At 44.3% G+C, this 17,058-nt stretch overlaps 1 protein-coding gene across 1 annotated transcript in view; it reads right to left on the bottom strand.

Moving 5' to 3' along the window:
* LOC122808201 (rootletin-like) overlaps nucleotides 1-17,058 on the bottom strand; it is a 546,256-nt gene that overhangs the window by 127,973 nt on the left and 401,225 nt on the right. The window contains exon 8 of the mRNA XM_044079170.1: nucleotides 15,735-15,862. Within this exon, the coding sequence (XP_043935105.1) occupies nucleotides 15,735-15,862 (128 nt within the window). The remainder of the gene's footprint in view (nucleotides 1-15,734; nucleotides 15,863-17,058) is intronic.

The raw sequence follows: 17,058 nt of genomic DNA, 5'->3' as shown, positions 1-17,058 counted from the left end.
CCAAAGTGGAACGGACAGCCCTTAGACTTGACTCCATTCATGCTGCCCAGTATACTCTTCATAGCGGCTATTTTGAAGTCGCACTTCACATATTTCAGTGTTGTCTCAAAGCCCTGCTCTGCGAGTAGCCCGAATACACAGTCCCAAATTGAGCTATACACCCTCAGTGACTTCTTGCTCATCAGTCAATACAGTAAAGGGACTGATTTTCTGCATCGCCCATAGCGTACCAACCCGGGAATGCCATAAAACTGCCTGCAGATGAGTCCCTTGTAAAAGAATTTGCCATTCATCAACCAAATGGTGGCATGGCTTAAATCAAACAGATTGTTGACAGTGGTAAAGACTATCACTGCATGCTCTCCACTCACGTCCACTACCTTTCTTTCTACAAACGTTACTGTTTTAATGGGGTAGTCCTGGACATTCGGAGTATGCAGTGTTACGTTTGGATTTGTTGCTAGGGCTGTTAGTTTCCCGTGCACCCTTCTCACTTGTTGCAAAAATGCACGTCTAGTGGGAAGGTCTGGTACAACACCCATGGACGTAGAAGCATCCTCTATCAGAAAACAGGGTGCATCCCTGGATACGAAAGCCCTAGACTTTAATTCACTGCACATATTATATCTGTCCACTTCCGATGGATCACCAGTATGATTGTGGGGTACTGTTTTTATACAGCTGTTCTCTAGTAGGTACACATATTGTTATTAGCCTACCTTTGTATTTGGATGCCGATTTCCATTTACGACGACAATAGTTCCTTTCGTGCCTTTCCACTCTAAATAGTAGACATAGCCTTCAATAATCAGGACTTTGTTGGCTTTCTAAGAAACAGTGGTTTCATACACGGTTCCAACAGTTACCGGTGGGGGAAACGTCGCACATGCCATTTGAGTACTTTGTATGCCCTGTTAAATGGTGTACTAACTATTTATACTGTGCTATCGGGATTTTGAAACTCAACATTTAGTCCTTTCGACTTTGTGGGTTTAGAACTTTGTGGTCTCGAAATACTGAAATTTGAGATTTCAGTATATCGGGATTACAAAGTGGACCTATATATATATATATATATATATATATATATATATATATATATATATACATTAAATATATATATATATATATATATATATATATATATATATATATATATATAAAAGAAAGAGCGATATAAACATAAATACATATGGATTTACTTAACCTTTATTGAATGGCACTAATACTGACATGAATAATGTAGACACCAAATGACTGACATTATGCATGTCCACATGCTACTAAGCATTTGCCAAGCATTAATCTCAGCACATGCAAAAACTTTAAAACAAAGTTAAAAAGAAAACAATTTTTTGCATGGGGACAAGTCTCCTCACCCTCTGCTAAATATATATTCTGTCTCCGAGATTGCAAATTCTTGGGAAAAAGGCAAATTCCCCAATCTTGAGAATCATCTAATCTGCTACTTTTGTCAACCAGTATCAACCATCTGTTTAGTCGGCCAAATTATTAGTCAAATATCAACCATATCAAGAATCCACACATTTCATCCAAACTCACAGTGTCATTTGTTAATGTCTTGCATGATTTAAAAATATCATTTGGTACTTAGCAGGCAGAACACAGGAAGGTCAGAGGCAGACTGCTGGACTGATCAGCTCTCTTTAATATGTTCCATGTTAACATTAATGTCCCAAAAGGGACACATTTGTAAAAGCAACACACATTTCACAGCAGTGAAGGATGCAGGGTTAATGAAGCTACAAATTTAGTAGGAAGGGTATATTTATTCTTTTATAAATGCAAGGGGACTTGGTCCAAGGAACACTACCATGACCAAAGGTCAAAGCCACAAAACTACCACACAACATGGAACACATAGCCCTTCAGAACACCTACCATCACAGCCCTCACATAAAAACACAAACCACACACCCACTTTCGCGGAGGCTCTCAATAGAAATCGACTCAAACAGCAGAGACCTCCAAGGCAAAAACGTACTCGACCAACACAAACCAGAAGACACATAGCTCACCTACACAGTGTGCCCCTCAACCTAAGCCCCTAATGCAAAACAGCTTGCTCAATACAATAAGCATAGGTGACTCAATAGTGCGGCACACTGATGTCCCACTCACTAGGTTGAATAAGGAGAAGGTAACAGTCAGCTGTCTATCAGGTGCCAGAATCCGACACATAACACATGCACTCAGGTCACTCCACAACAAATACAAGTATGACTCTGTCATTGTCCATGTGGGTGTGAATGACCTGAGACGCACCTCCCTGGACTACATGAAAAGAGACATGGTGGAGCTCTTGGATTATGTGGCCCAGGCAAGTATGACCCTAGCCCTAAGCAGCATCCTACCATCGCCCAGAATGACCGCAGTACAAACAGAAAATGATTGACTTCAACAACTGGCTAAGTTTCTGGTGTTATTCTAAGGGGATCCAGTATCAGTCTGTTTGGGATAACATGACTGACAGACCTTGATGCTTTGCCAGAGATGGCCTGCATCTGTCACCCCTGGGTTTCCGGGTACTGGCTAAGGCTCTTGTCACCCCTATAGTGCTTTTTTTAAGGCAGTGTTCCAAAGACCAAATTACTACCGTAACAGCTATAAATAAATGCAATCTGAGGGTCATGCTGCTCAATGCTAGAAGTGTAAATCTCAAGTTGCACTCACTCGAAGCACTCCCCAAAATGGAGAATATCGGCATTTGTGCCATAACGGAGACCTGGTTTAAAGCAGCAGAAAGCACCCCTGAGCTACCAGGCTATAGCTCATTCCACACCTTTCGGCCCATGAACATGGACCGAAGCTCCAAAGGTGGTGGTGTCTCCATATTCATAAAGGATATGCACACCTCCAGACTAATAGCTCAGCATAACGCATCTGAAGATACTCCAGGTACAATTAACTTTGAGTAAGATGGCAATTCAGGTTGTAGCCTGCTACAGGTCCCCAACCATGTCCCAAGACTCTCACTTCATATTTCTAAGCATCCTGGAAACTATTAAGATCCAACCCAACACTCTCATACTAGGTGACTTCAACTACCCTTCCATCAACTGGGAAATCTACTATTCATGCACCAATGCACTGGCCCAGTGCTTCCTGGAATTCATCAATTCCAATGCTCTGGACCAGCTCATTCTTAACCCCACTAGAGGAAGCAATATCCTTGACCTGGTTATTACTAACATGGGCAACCACTGCTCTACACCAATAGTCAATTCATCCCTGGTTAGATCTGACCACAAACTAATCACCATGGAAATCCACGTCATCCACACCCCCCGCAAAGGTAACCACCATGAAAAACTTCTCCAAAGCTGACTCTGGACTTCTATAAACAGAGGTGGCTAATTTCATGGCACCCATGTCAATGGAAAATAGATGCATGACTGCCGAATCATACACCAATGCACTGTACAAACGCGTACATAAATGCATGGAACTAGCCATATCCAACAGAACCAAGACTCTCCCCTCCAAAAAAAGGAAGCCAATCTGGTGGTCCCCTGCCATTAATAAACTCTACAACAGAAGAAAGAAAGTGTTGCAGAAAAAGGTGAAGTCCCATGACTGGAAAAATGTCCTTACCAGCTTCAACAAAAAGTTGAGATCCCTCATCAAAACCTCCCAAGCCAGATAGGAAGGCAGAATTGTGGTAGACACTAAAAACAACCAGAAAGCCTTCTATAGTTATATCAAGAATCTCCACGGCAATACCCAGATTTGCTCTGAGTTACTGCACAACGGTACCTCCTATCCCGAGCCAACAGATATTGCCAACATACTGGCCGACAGATTCAGTGTCAGCTTTAGCCCCCCCAGGACCAATCTCAATACTGGAAGAATGCCAGGCACCCAGCATTAACTGCAGCACAGATTAAAGCTGCATCGTCCAAAGCCAAGAATACAGCTTCCATGGGACTGACAATATCCCTGGCTGTGTTCTACATGAATAACAAAGTAAACTGGCACCACATCTGTGTGCCCTGTTCAGTCACAGCCTCACTTCAGGCTTTGTCTCTACCGAATGGTGCATTGCTACAGTCATCCCTCTCCATAAACGAAGAGCGACTACAGAATCGCCCCATTAGCCTGACGAGTCTGATATGTAAGGCTATGGAATGCATCATCATGGACCTAATTAACAAGGCTACAGGGAATTTCCAAACTGTAGATACCACGCAATTTGGTTCTATTAAAAGTAAATCATGCCTGCTCAACCTGGTTGACTTCTCTGAGTCAGTCACCATAGCTGTGGATGAGGGTAAGGCAGTTCATACAGCCTACCTCGATCTGGCCATGGCCTTTGATACCATTCCTCACTCAGGAATTCTTGATAAACTCACCAAACTATGCATCAACCCCTATATCATTAGGTAGGTTGCAAATTGGCTCACAGACAGAACCCACAGTGTGAAAGTAGCAGACTCCGAGTCATACTGCCGAGCAGTCATGAGTGGAGTTCCACGGGGATCAGTCCTGGGTCCTCTCCGGTTTGGCATCTACTTCTCAGAAGTCCAGGCCAACACAGAGGGACTCTGGCTGACCAACTTCACAGAAGACTGCAAGCTGGAAGCCATTATTAACTCCCCAAGTGATGCAGACATCCTACAGAAAGGCGTCACTGAGACCAATGACTGGTGTCAAAACCTTTACCTTAAGCTTAATGCCAAAAAATGCACAATCATCCCCTTTGGGAAAAACTCATTTCCCACTAATTACCACATCGATGAGAGCCCACTGAACACTGGAGGCGTTATAAGAGATATGGAGACACAGATTGACAGCAACCTCTCCTTTGACCACTACATTGCCATGTGGTCAGAAAGTCCTTCTATGTGGCACATCTCATTTCCAAGGGTTTTGCATCCAGGAAGAAAGAGGACATCATTTCTCTCCACTTTCCCTCATTAGACCAATCATAGACTATAATGCCCCATTTGGCATGTACCTCACTAGACACCTGCAACAGCTGGAGAGCCACAAAAGTATCTCATGAAGGGGATCCTAGGCCTTAAACACGTCCTACATGGACAGACTCAAAAAAACTCTAGCTATTCTCTGTCTCATATCGTCTGCTAAGAGGCGATCTCTGCTTGACTTACAAATTCATGCCTGACTCAGCTCTGTTAGAAATGCTACATCTAAAGAAATCCCAATCCCTCCAAACCACACGCTCCAGAGACCTCAACCTCATTACCACAATCAATAGAACATGCTGGAGAGACAGATTCATAACCCAGAGACTGCCCAAGCTCTGGAATAGACTTCCCATACATGTCAAGCAGAGCACCTTACTGGCCCTCTTCAAGAGAAATTTTGATGAGTGGATGGGAAATAGCAAGTTCACCCCAGGGATCACTCCAGTGGCTCTAACTTGATACAGGCACTGGGAACTAACGTTGGGCGGCATAATGCCAGGGCACTTCTATGGGCTAGGCTTGTAAAGGCTCCAGGGACAATAGCCTAGTACACACCTATGAACCTATGAAGCAGCAAAGATTTAGCAAATTATTGCAACAACCTAAAAAAAGACTTTGTTACCTGCAGAGAACATGCAGTGCACTATATAAACTTACAGCAATTAAACACTGATACACTTAAGGAGGCTGTATGCAATACAGAGGTGGCAAAGTTTGACAGTACAAGGTACAAACAACTGTGATGCAATAAATGTGATATCCCACCAATGGATCAGTAACCAAGGAGCCTCAATCCTCACCACTGGTGACAGTGGAGAACGCACACTGGGAGAATGACAGGTACACACACATTATTTCCAGATGCAACTTTCTGCATCAAGTGTAATTTCCCTTAAGAGCACACAGAGACCATATCCAGTATAGGGCTGGTTTCTCCCTCTTTTCCAGATCCCCAATAAGACTCTCCACTGGCACAGCCATAGAGTTGAAATCTCAGCTGAGTGGCCAAGCCAAGACCTCAAGCACCCTCTCTGTCCAACCAGTGCTTCATGTCCCTGATGAAGTAGTTAACACACACTCTTTGAGGTTTGATTTACACAGACACACACACACACACACACACACACACACACACACACACACACACACACACACACACACACACACACCTGTGAAAGGCGGGCACAGGTTTACTAGCTATGCCCCCTTTTTCCCAGACTATAAGGTAGTTGTCACTGCCACCAGCCAACTCTTATCAGCTACTTTAAGACCTTTAACAAAGGGTGTCCAATCTTAGAGTGTAATGTTACTTTTAATACAAATGGTAGGTTGACCAAGAGCAAGGTTATTAGGAGTGGCCTACACAGTGTCACCAAATAAGTATGCAAGGGCTCTCCGAACTTAAATATCTCTACACAGATCAGCCGCAATGAAAGGTTTAAATATATTTAATAAATAATACAATAACAAGACAATACTAAATATATATTCGCAGTGATATCAGAGTTCAAAATCACAGGAAATATTTAAAACAACATTGCAGGACAGTCTCAAATAAATAAATAAATATATCTAAAACCAAGTTTCACTATATTCCTGACTGAATCTAAGAGAATTATGATACCCTAGTTAACTTACTTAAGAGCGAGGCAGATGTGGTGAATGGATTTTCCAGTTGTTGTCAGGTCATATGCAGAATACAGAATGCTGTCTCTCTCTCTCTAAGACACTCCTCAAATTAATATCTCAAATATTATTGCTGGGATAGCTTGCAAAATGACATAATTTCTTCTGTCTGACTCTACCCCAGGCGAAACCCACACTGCTGGAAGCTAGCAGTATTTAGTATCTTCCTCTGAAGATACATAGACTACACATCTTTGGCAGATGCTGAAAGTCATAAAACAATTACATTCCTTCACATTTCAAGACTAGTAATTATTTCACCTTAGAGACAATACAGAAAGCTCCCTAGTTTTAGACATGTTGTCTCCTTGCTGTATTAAAACTGAAAGATATCTTTCATTGCGTAGCCATAAAGTAATTTAATTTCAGCTGTTTTTCTGAAGTTTTGCTGGACTGAAGTTAACCTCCTGTGTTCCAGTTTCCTTTATTAAAATATACATATTTAAACACTTGCAATAGTGCATGTACATTTCTGTCCTGTTGCAGTAGGGCACACTGTGGATACATTTCAAGCATGTTGCAAAAACCTTTTTCAACACGTCTGTACAAACAAGTTTGATATATACATGACATACTGTACTAATACATTTGTAACACAAGCATCTTATATGAATCATGTTGATATTCGCAAATGACACACAATCATTTACAAAATTCCATATAGCTGGCTGGCAGTATCTCCCTTTGTCACAACACAGAGCAGTTTGACAACAATAACAGTATTCAGTCATTCAGAAATGTGGATCTGGTGTGAATTGTATCATGCAGGTGGTCTTCTGATATTTAAGAGTTAACAGTGATAATTCATAAAATAACAAGACATATACTAAGAACTAAGCCAACACATGAATGGGGAAAGAAGATTCGGCCGACAGGGATGACTGCAATTAGAAGTACTGAGAATAGATAAGAGGGGGCTGGCATTTACTGGAGGAAGCTGGCAAAAGAACCAAGATATTAGGAACAAATAATTAGAGAACGAAAAGTAATAGAATGGGAGAGGCCAACAAGTCATTTGGAATGCAAGCTAGTGATTGCCTTCCCTATCAGGGACTAGTATCAGAGTACAGACAAAGAGAAAGGGATAGGGGAATCCTAAATGAAATACCTACACTGTTTGAGTTTTTTTTATGAATCTAGAACAGAAGCTGCTGTTAAAAAATGGATAATTAGTAGGGCATATAAAATATTGCATGATAACTATAGAAATCAATCAGAAGAGGTCAGAAAAGAGTGGGAAGAGATATTAGATATGCAATTCACAAAGACACAATGGCAGGAAATGTGTATTGCTCTCAAATATGCAACAAAGTCTAGAAGATTTAGGATTTTTGCCTGGAAGTGTTTGCATAGATACTTGTATATGCCATGCAGACTCCAAAGAATGTTTCCTCAGGTAGATGGCAAATGTTGGAGGTGTGACCGGGAAGAAAAAAGTAACTGGAAACATGTTTTGAAAGTATAATGAGTTGGCAAACTTTAAAATTTCCCTACAGAGTACTCTTGTCAGGAATACTGGGAGATCAAATGCATACAACTAAGGAAATTATTTTTTTGAGCTTGGATAGAGAATCTGAAATGCCTAGACATAGTAAGGCTTTGTGAAGTTTAATTCTGGTGACTGCCAAAAAAGCAATTACTAGAAAATGGAAATCAAAATCTAAACCAACTACACGAAGTAGTGAATATTGTAATGGAGATAAGAGAACAGAAGGTAGGCTCTTTGGAAAGGGGTAGGAGTAAATTACACAGAAAGAAACGGAAACTGCGGGAACAATACATGAAGAAAAAACGTTGTGGAGGAGGAATGAGGTTTAAGAGAAAGTAGGAACTGAATAATTTATGCAATGATTGGAGGATATGTAAAATATATGTGATGTATAAGGTTTGTAAATGTGAACTTGTTAATATGGCTTAATTACTTTTATATAAATGTTAGTCTGCCTGTGTCACAGGTGATAATTCAATAAAGGTCTTTAAACAAACAAATAAAAACAAGAGTTAAAATAGTAATACATGGCTCTTCCTAGTGAGAAAATAAGAAGTTATGTACTCACCATAACGTTCCATCTGAGTAGGTAAACTTCATTTGTCAGCAACCTATGGGTATCGGATCCATATCGGATCCGAGCCAGCAGCTTCAAACAGCTAAGATCCGAGCTCCAAGCTCCTCCCCTTTACCCATAACCTCCTGCTATCCCTTCCTGACCTCAGATCGAGTTTGCTTAACAGCATAACAATATAGAACACCAAAGAACCACCTCCAAACTGTAACCTAAAGACAATCTGCAATGACAAGCAGGATTCCTCTGAGTATCCATATGGATCAGGGGGACGAAGTGGGGTCGGTTGCTGACAAATGAAGTTTACCTACTCAGATGGAACGTTATGGTGAGTACATAACTTCCTAATCTGAAGTAGTTAACTTCATTTGTGCATCAACCTATGGGACAGAGTCCCCAGCTACCTAATTCTTGGGAGGTCTTCATGGAAGGATATTCCGGAGCACTGCGGAGTCGAAGTATGTTCTCCCTCTAGAGACAATATCCAATTTGTAATGGTTTATGAATGCATGAGGTGAAGCCCAAGTGGCTGCTGAACAAATGTCATCCAACGACACCCTAGATCGAAAAGCAGCAGAGGTAGAGATCGATCAGGTAGAATGGGCATGGACATCTTGAGGTGCAGACCGGCCAGAACTCTCATAAGCCGAAAGGATACATTGTGAGATCCATCTGGACAAAGTGACTTTTGATACAGGTTTTCCCAAAGTGGGTTTAGCAAAGGATACAAAAAGCTGGTCTGATGTCCTGTGATCAGCTGTCCTGTGCAAATAAAACCTCAGTTGCCTATGTACGTCTAGAGAGTGTAGCTTGTATTCACCTTTATTCTGGTAATTTGGAAAGAAGACTGGTAAATTAATAGATTGGTTGATATTAGACTCCGAAGCAATTTTGGGCAGAAAGGAGGGATTGGTCCTGAGTGAAACTCTATCTTTGTGAAATATTAAATATGGTGGCTTGGCACAAAGGGCTTGAAGTTCCGAAACCCTTCTGGCCGAAGTGATGGCAACAAGAAAAACTGTCTTCCAAGATAAGTACTTCAGATCCACTGAAGTTGCAGGCTCAAAGGGAGGAGCTGTCAGAGACTGAAGAACAAGGGTTAAGTCCCATGGAGGGACTGCATGCTTAACCAGAGGCCTTAAAAGGAAAGTGCCTTTTAGGAAGTTCTTACATAATTTAGACGAAGTCAAAGGGTCGAGATCACTCCCGACATGATAGTGAGAGATTGCAGCCAGCTGGACTTTGACCGTAGAAGAGCTAGCACCTTGGTCGAATAAGCCTGATAGAAAATCTAACACTGCTGGCAGCGGAGCTGTAAAGGGATCTAAGTTTTGACGCTCCACCCAAATAGAAAAATGCTTCCATTTGCTATTACAAATCCTTCTCGTAGACGCTTGTGAGCGGCTACTAGTATAGCCTTGACAGGGGACGAGATACCGGGAGTCCTAGCTAACAGTGGAACTGGATCAACCAAGCTGTCAGCTTGAGGTTGTCCAGGTTCAGAATTGACAGGCCTGAAGAGTGAGAGATCAGATCCGGGATGGGATCTAGAATCCATGGGGGATTCACTAGATGAAACCATAGATATGGGAACCAAGGTTGACGAGGCCCGAATGGGGCAATGAGGATTATTTTCTCCCCAACCGTCGGGTTTTCTGTAAGAACTTTAGCATCAGGGGAAGAGGAGGGTAAGCATAAAGTAGACCGGGTGGCCAAACATGCACCAGAGCATCTCTGGGGGATTCCCCGGATGGGGGAATTACAGCAAAGTAGCCGCTGCACTTTGCGTTCAAAGGTGAGGCAAAAAGATTGCAGCGAGGTTGACCCCACTTGGAGAAGATTAACTTCGCTACTCTGGGGTTTAGAGACCACTCGTACGGTGAGAAAATGGTTCGACTTAGCCTGTCTGCCAAGATGTTGGACCGGCCCGGAATGTGTGTCGCTATGAGAAAGCAGTTGTTGGATATCACCCATTCCCACACTCTCATGGCCTCCTGACAAAGTGGATAGGACCTGGTTCCGCCTTGTTTGTTGATATACCAGACAACCGACATATTGTCTGTCTGAATCGCAATTGTCCCCAAGGGAAGAAGGCTGTGAAGTGCTTGCAATGCCAAAAGCACCACTCTCATCTCTAGGATGTTGATATGCAAAAAGGTCTCCAAATGGGTCCACGTGCCTTGGACAGTCCTGCCCATGCAGTGCCCCCCCCACCCGAGGCGAGAAGCGTCCGTGGTCACCGTGGCTATAGGAGGGGACATTAAGAAGGGGCGCCCTTTCTGGAGTTCCGGGGACTGGAGCCACCATAACAGGGCTTTCCTGCAGACCCTGCTGAGGGGAACGGGGAAGCTCAGGGGATGTCGCAGGAGGGACCATTGGACTTGCAAGGTCCATTGAAGAACTCTCATATTCAAGCGCGCCAAGAGGAGAAGGTTGATAGCTGCCACCATAGAGCCTAATGCCCTCAGAACCAATCCTGCAGAGGGAGCTGGGGATTGAAGAAGGACCAAAATGTGGAGTTTTAGAGTTCGAAGCCGGTCCGGAGTCAAGAAGGCTAGAAGCTGGTTTGTGTTCAATCTGGCTCCAATGAAATCTAGGATTTGGGTTGGAAGAAGGGAAGATTTTTTGATGTTGATCATGATCCCCAGCCGGGGAGCTAGATGGAGAAAGTAGTCTCTGGCTGCGCATATTAGATGCCTGGTGGGGGCGGTCAGGAGCCAGTCGTCCAGGTACGGAAAGACCTGACTTCCCTGGAGTCTCAGGTGGGCCGCTACAACTGTCAAGACCTTGGTGAACACCCTGGGGGCTGTCATGAGACAAAAGGGAAGGACCCTGAACTGGTAATGGCTGGCTCCCAGCCGGAAGCGGGGAAACCTCCTGGATCGTCTGTCCATCAAAATGTGGTAGTACGCATCCTTGAGGTCTATGGAGCACATCCAGTCGTTCTCCTGCAGAAGTGGGAGAATGAATTGGAGAGTGACAATCTGGAACTTTTCTTTGGCTACTAACAGGTTTAGGAAGGACAGGTCGAGGATTGGTCTTAAGTCCCCCGTCTTCTTTGGCACCAAGTAGAACCTGGAGTAAAAGCCTGATCCGGACTGCTCTGGGGGGACGTGCTGGATTGCTCTTTTTTCTAGCAGCTGGAGGATTTTCTCGGCTGCTGCCTCCCTTTGATTGGGTGGGACATAGGGGAGGCTCCGGGGAGTGAGAGGGGGATTGAGAAAAGGGATCTTGTAGCCTCTGGATATGATCTGAAGCACCCAGCGATCTGCTGTAATGGACTTCCAAGCTGCTAGGTGCCTCAAGTAACGCCCCCCCGACTGCCTACAGAGTGGAGCAGTCAGGTAAACCTATCAGGGTTGCTGCATGGGCCGATCAGAGAAAGGTTCTCTGGACCCGAAGTTCTTTGGACACCCTCTGCCTCTAGGGCGGTGCCCACCCTGTCCTCCTCTGCCTCTGAAGGACGCAAGGTCCAGAGCGAAACGGGATTGTTGAGACTTTCGGAACCACATCTTCTTCTGTCCCTTTTGGTTCCTTGAGAAGGACCTCTGGGGAGCAGAGAAGCGGACTCCGACGGCAGACAACGTCATCCCATCTTTCTCGCTCTGGACCAAAGTGTCACGTACGGTCTTGCCAAAAAAGGGCAGAACCATCAAACGGGGCATTTGCGAATGACACCTTGAAAGGTTCCGCAAAATCACAGTGACGGAGCCACGCCTGTCACCGTAGGACGACGCCCACTCCGCTGGCTCTAGCGGCTCCTTCCGTGGCATGGGATAGTAACCGCATAGAGGTATTAGAGATAGATTTGAGAGTGGCCATTCAGGCTGAGAACACTTTCTTATCCTCTGCCGACATAGACTCTGGGGGTGACCCAGCGTATTCTTTAATGAGATCCCGCTGGAGTCGTATCACATGTGCCATATAATTCAGCGACCTCACAGAGAAGTTGGCTGAAGCGAACACCCACTTCCCCAGATGGTCCATCGTCCGAGACTCCTTGTCTGGAGGATGGACCGAGGAACTCTCCTGGGCCAGTTCCCTTTTGGTGGCGGCCGCCACCAACACGGCATCTACCGGGGCTCCCTTGCTCCAACATGACTTATCCGAAGGGGGGCTGAGGATTTTTTCAGGCCTCTTTGGAATGGGCTCCACAGTGTCTGGTTCCTTCCACACCCTGGTAGTAATCAGGTCTACCAGGGGGTCGGCGGGAGGGGGCACCCAAGAGGTAGATGGGCCTGCGTCAAACGCCTCCAGAAACACATTCTCATCAGAGGAAGGTTTTGGGGCTGACCACCCCCTCTGATCCGAAGCATCTCCATGATGTCTCCGAAGGAGACGTCTTCGGGGGATGACCTTGGGGAATCTTCCCCTTCCTACAAGTCTGTGTCCTCTGTCAAGGACTCAGGTGAGTCCAAGTGCCTCCTTTTGCTCTTGCGTTTGTGAGGACCCTCCTCGGGGGGGCTGTCCGAGGAGGCCTCACCAACTACATCCTGTTCCGGCAAGGGAACAATCTGGGACGTTTGCGCAGGTTGTCCCTGGGACTGGGTGTTTTAAGGTAGACCCATCTGAGAGGGAGTGCAGGGTGGAGCCGTAGCCGAAGCCAGGGGCCTGGAGTCCCTCGACAATACCCTCTCCACAACATCAAACGCTGAAGGAGAGCTGCTCCCTATCGGATCCGAGAGCAGACCCTCCCTCGGATCCGATGTGCGGATCGGGGCCAGCGCCGAGGCGGTCGGATCCGCAGGGCCAGTATGCTCCGACCGCGACGGAGCCAAAGTCATACTGACACCTCTGGATCCGAAGCTCAGCTCTCAGCTCCGAGAGCTCGGATCCAAAGAAAAGGGACCGGATAGACTCGAAGGTGCCATCGGAGTACCAGACACTATCGGCGCCGATGCTCCCCCGTCTCCAAAGGCTCCGAGCCCCGATAGTGGGTCAGAGAAGGAGCAATCGGGGCGAAAAAGGGGGTTGAGCTCCCCCCTGTTGGGGGGAGGCAGGAGCACTCCCATCTGCATCTGGGCCTGGAGGAACCTACGCATCATCCGGTCCAAGTCTGCATCGGAGATGCTATGGGTAGACCTCGACGAGGCCACCGAGGTGGGCCAGGAATGCTGCCTCGATGACCTCGAAGGCGACCGGGTCTCCTCCTCCTCCGGCTCCGGTGAGGCCGGAGGACGAGGCAGAGTCCGGAGGCAACAGTCCCGCCAGAATCAGCTTCAACCTCCTGTCCCTGATGGCCCTGGGGTTGAACGCTGCACAAATAGTGCAGCCCGAAGTGAGATGTTCAACCCCAAGGCAAATAACGCACCGAGTGTGGCCATCTGCTGGGGACAGCTTATGGCCACACTCGGTACATTTAGAAAAGAAAGATTTGGGCGCCTCAGACATGTTGAACCCACACGCTAGGCCCCAAAAACAGACACACCTTAACACACACACATGGGGAGGGAATACACTAACACCGACTAACAAAAACAGAGGTACGCTAACCTAACTAGGAGAGGTAACACTCACACAACAATTTTTTTAAGGATAAATGTAAAAAAGAGAGACTTTCTCACAAAACTCCTATGCTGCGTCTGGAAGCTTGTTCAAAGCTGCTGTTGAGAACCGTGGCAAACGAGATCTGGGGGTCAGGAAGGGATAGCAGGGGGTTATGGGCAAAGGGGAGGAGCTTGGAGCTCGGATCTTAGCTGTTTGAAGCTGCCGGCTCGGATCCGATACCCATAGGTTGATGCACAAATGAAGTTAACTACTTCAGATCTAGAAGTTTCATTTAACTCAACAAAAAGTCAACAGAAAAAGACTGACCACAAATTTCAACAACTTCACCTGAAGCAGGGACTGGAGGGCCAGTGATGACAAAAAAAAAAAAAGGCAGCAGGAAAAAGTGAATTTTAGAAGGGATTCTTAGACATGTGGAGCTCTTAGGTCCAATAAATCTCAATATTGCCAACTATCAGTAACAGCAGCAGCTATGCAATCTCCCTTATCTGCCTCCATAGAGTTCTCTAGTCCTAATGTTAACTCACTATACACATCTAACACTGAGGGCAGGCAGTATAACGTTAATGTGCAACCCTCTCTGGTCTCACACATACTAAAATGATATTGTGCCCATCTGCATAATCACAGCTCATTCATTACCTAATGATGTATTATGGTTAAACCTAGAAAACAAAACAATGCTTAAGAGCTTTGGTTAGTTAAACAAAATGAAACAAAACAAAAACACAAACAGTACTTTTAAGCTGTTTACTGTTTAGTATGATCACACAAAATACAGGTATGTTATTTTATGCAATTGCCTCGTCTGAAGCCAGAAAATTATAACAGTGCAAAGTAACTTCCATACAACAGCAGACACATACACCCTTTACAGAGAAATTGTGACCATCCATCCTTTTATGTTGAGAAAGTGGCTACCAGAATGCCAAACAAAAAGGAAATGTCAGGGGTGAACACCTGACTAAAGTACTTTAGAAAAGTGCTTCAGGAAGGCTGGCATAATGGTTAAGGTCATATCCTCACAGATATAAGCTACAGGGTTTGATTATGACTTCTGCTTATTGGCTATGCTTGCAACAGCTGGCAAATTGATAACCAATTATTTACGTAGGAGTCATAACAGAATCCTATGAGTCAAAACAGGATTGTCACCTGGTGACTAGACATTCTTTCTACATTTTGGGTCCACTAGATGATAACCTTGAACCAGATCCCTCTTTTGGATATCAGGAAAAAAAAGGACACACAGTCAAAACCTACAATAAATTTTAAACTGGATAATTATCAGTAACCCTGCTACGCTGAAAACAAGACAGCAAAAAGGAGAACAAACAAAAATAACATACACTAGCCAGAAAACATCATCAGGACTTAGAAAAAAGTATTCATTATTTTATCAAAATAAAAATCTACATTCTAGTAACTTGAATAGATACGATTAAGTCAACATGTCACAAAAATGACGCACCACAAAAAAAATATTGACATACCTTTTTTAGACACACTAAAGACCATCCCAACTAACCTTGTATAACTTCCTTTGCTTGCAAAAGCGTCTTGACTTGCACCTCTAAATGATCCTTCAGAATCTCCAGCTGAGATATGTGCTGATGAGCCTCATATAAACTTGTTTCCAATGTTTCTTTTGCTGACCTAAGCAGACAATTAAAAAAAGGCAGTTATGTTTTATGACCTACTACCCCTATTCCTGATAGCCAAGGGTATAAATGAAGATGCCATTGGAACAAACATATTAACTTGCTTTCTAGGCAGCTGTGAAACAGCTGCATATCAACTACAGATAAATGGAGATTATAACCTACCGTAATGCTAGATCTTATCATGGAATATAAATGGCTTTAAAGTATAGATCATAATGCTGGATCTAGACAATCAGAGTTCATCCTTTTCAACCTCTAAGAATTATACGGCAGGTTCAAGTCAGGTCAGCACCAAAATATTTCACAAGTTCTAGCACCTTCCTCCTCCCATAATGATTTTTGTCTATTTTCTCTTTTCAGATTTTTGAGTGTATTGCTTGGTAGCTCTGTTATATTTCTATCTGCACAAGAATCTTTCTCCAGGCCTTTCTTCTTGACATGGCAAGGGGTAGGTGGGTGGTTTTGGTGAAGAAGATGGACTCAGAACATCTACCTCTATCATTATGTCATTAAGTTATGACCTTGTGATAATCCAATCCCATCCCTCTTTTAACCTCTAGGATCAAGTTCCTAGCACAGTTTTATGGGGGGCAAGAGTAAGAAAGAACAGTTGCACAAGTTCCACTTACCTGTAACAGTAGTTGTTCATAGAACACAATGCCTTACTAGCACATGGGTAGTAATGACCTGTTACCCTCCCCAGAAAAATAAATAATATGCCTTTTGGTCTTCCTAAGGGACTTTTTCTGTCGAGGTAGCACCAATGCTGCCTATACATATCCAAAGTTTAAAGTAATGTTTATTCCTTATACTTAGGTTCAGGAAACAACACAAGGAGATTAAAGGACTGATAGAAAGTTAAGACTGAAACCACTTTCAGCCTGAAAAAAGGATAAGTGCTTGACATAACCCTATCCCTGTGGAAAATCAGGTAAGGCTGTCCCACCATGACTGCTTGCAGCTCAGAAACTCACCTTGCAGATGCCAGTGCAACAAGTAAAACAGTTTTCCATATTAATAACTTAAGATCAGCATAAGCTGTCATTTCAGAAGATGGTGAGGTCAATTTTTCAACAGCATAACTGAGATCCCATGAAGGAGGAATTTGCTTGTGAGGTGGTCTCATTCAATACTCCTTTCATGAGCTGTTTTACCAAAAAAGAAAGACAGACAGAGGGGGATCCCATT

This window comes from Protopterus annectens, chromosome 8.part0, assembly GCF_019279795.1.
Source record: "Protopterus annectens isolate FY-2018-M chromosome 8.part0, PAN1.0, whole genome shotgun sequence".
NCBI classification, from domain to species: Eukaryota; Metazoa; Chordata; order Ceratodontiformes; family Protopteridae; genus Protopterus; species Protopterus annectens.
This window is presented reverse-complemented; position numbering and strand designations above follow the sequence as displayed.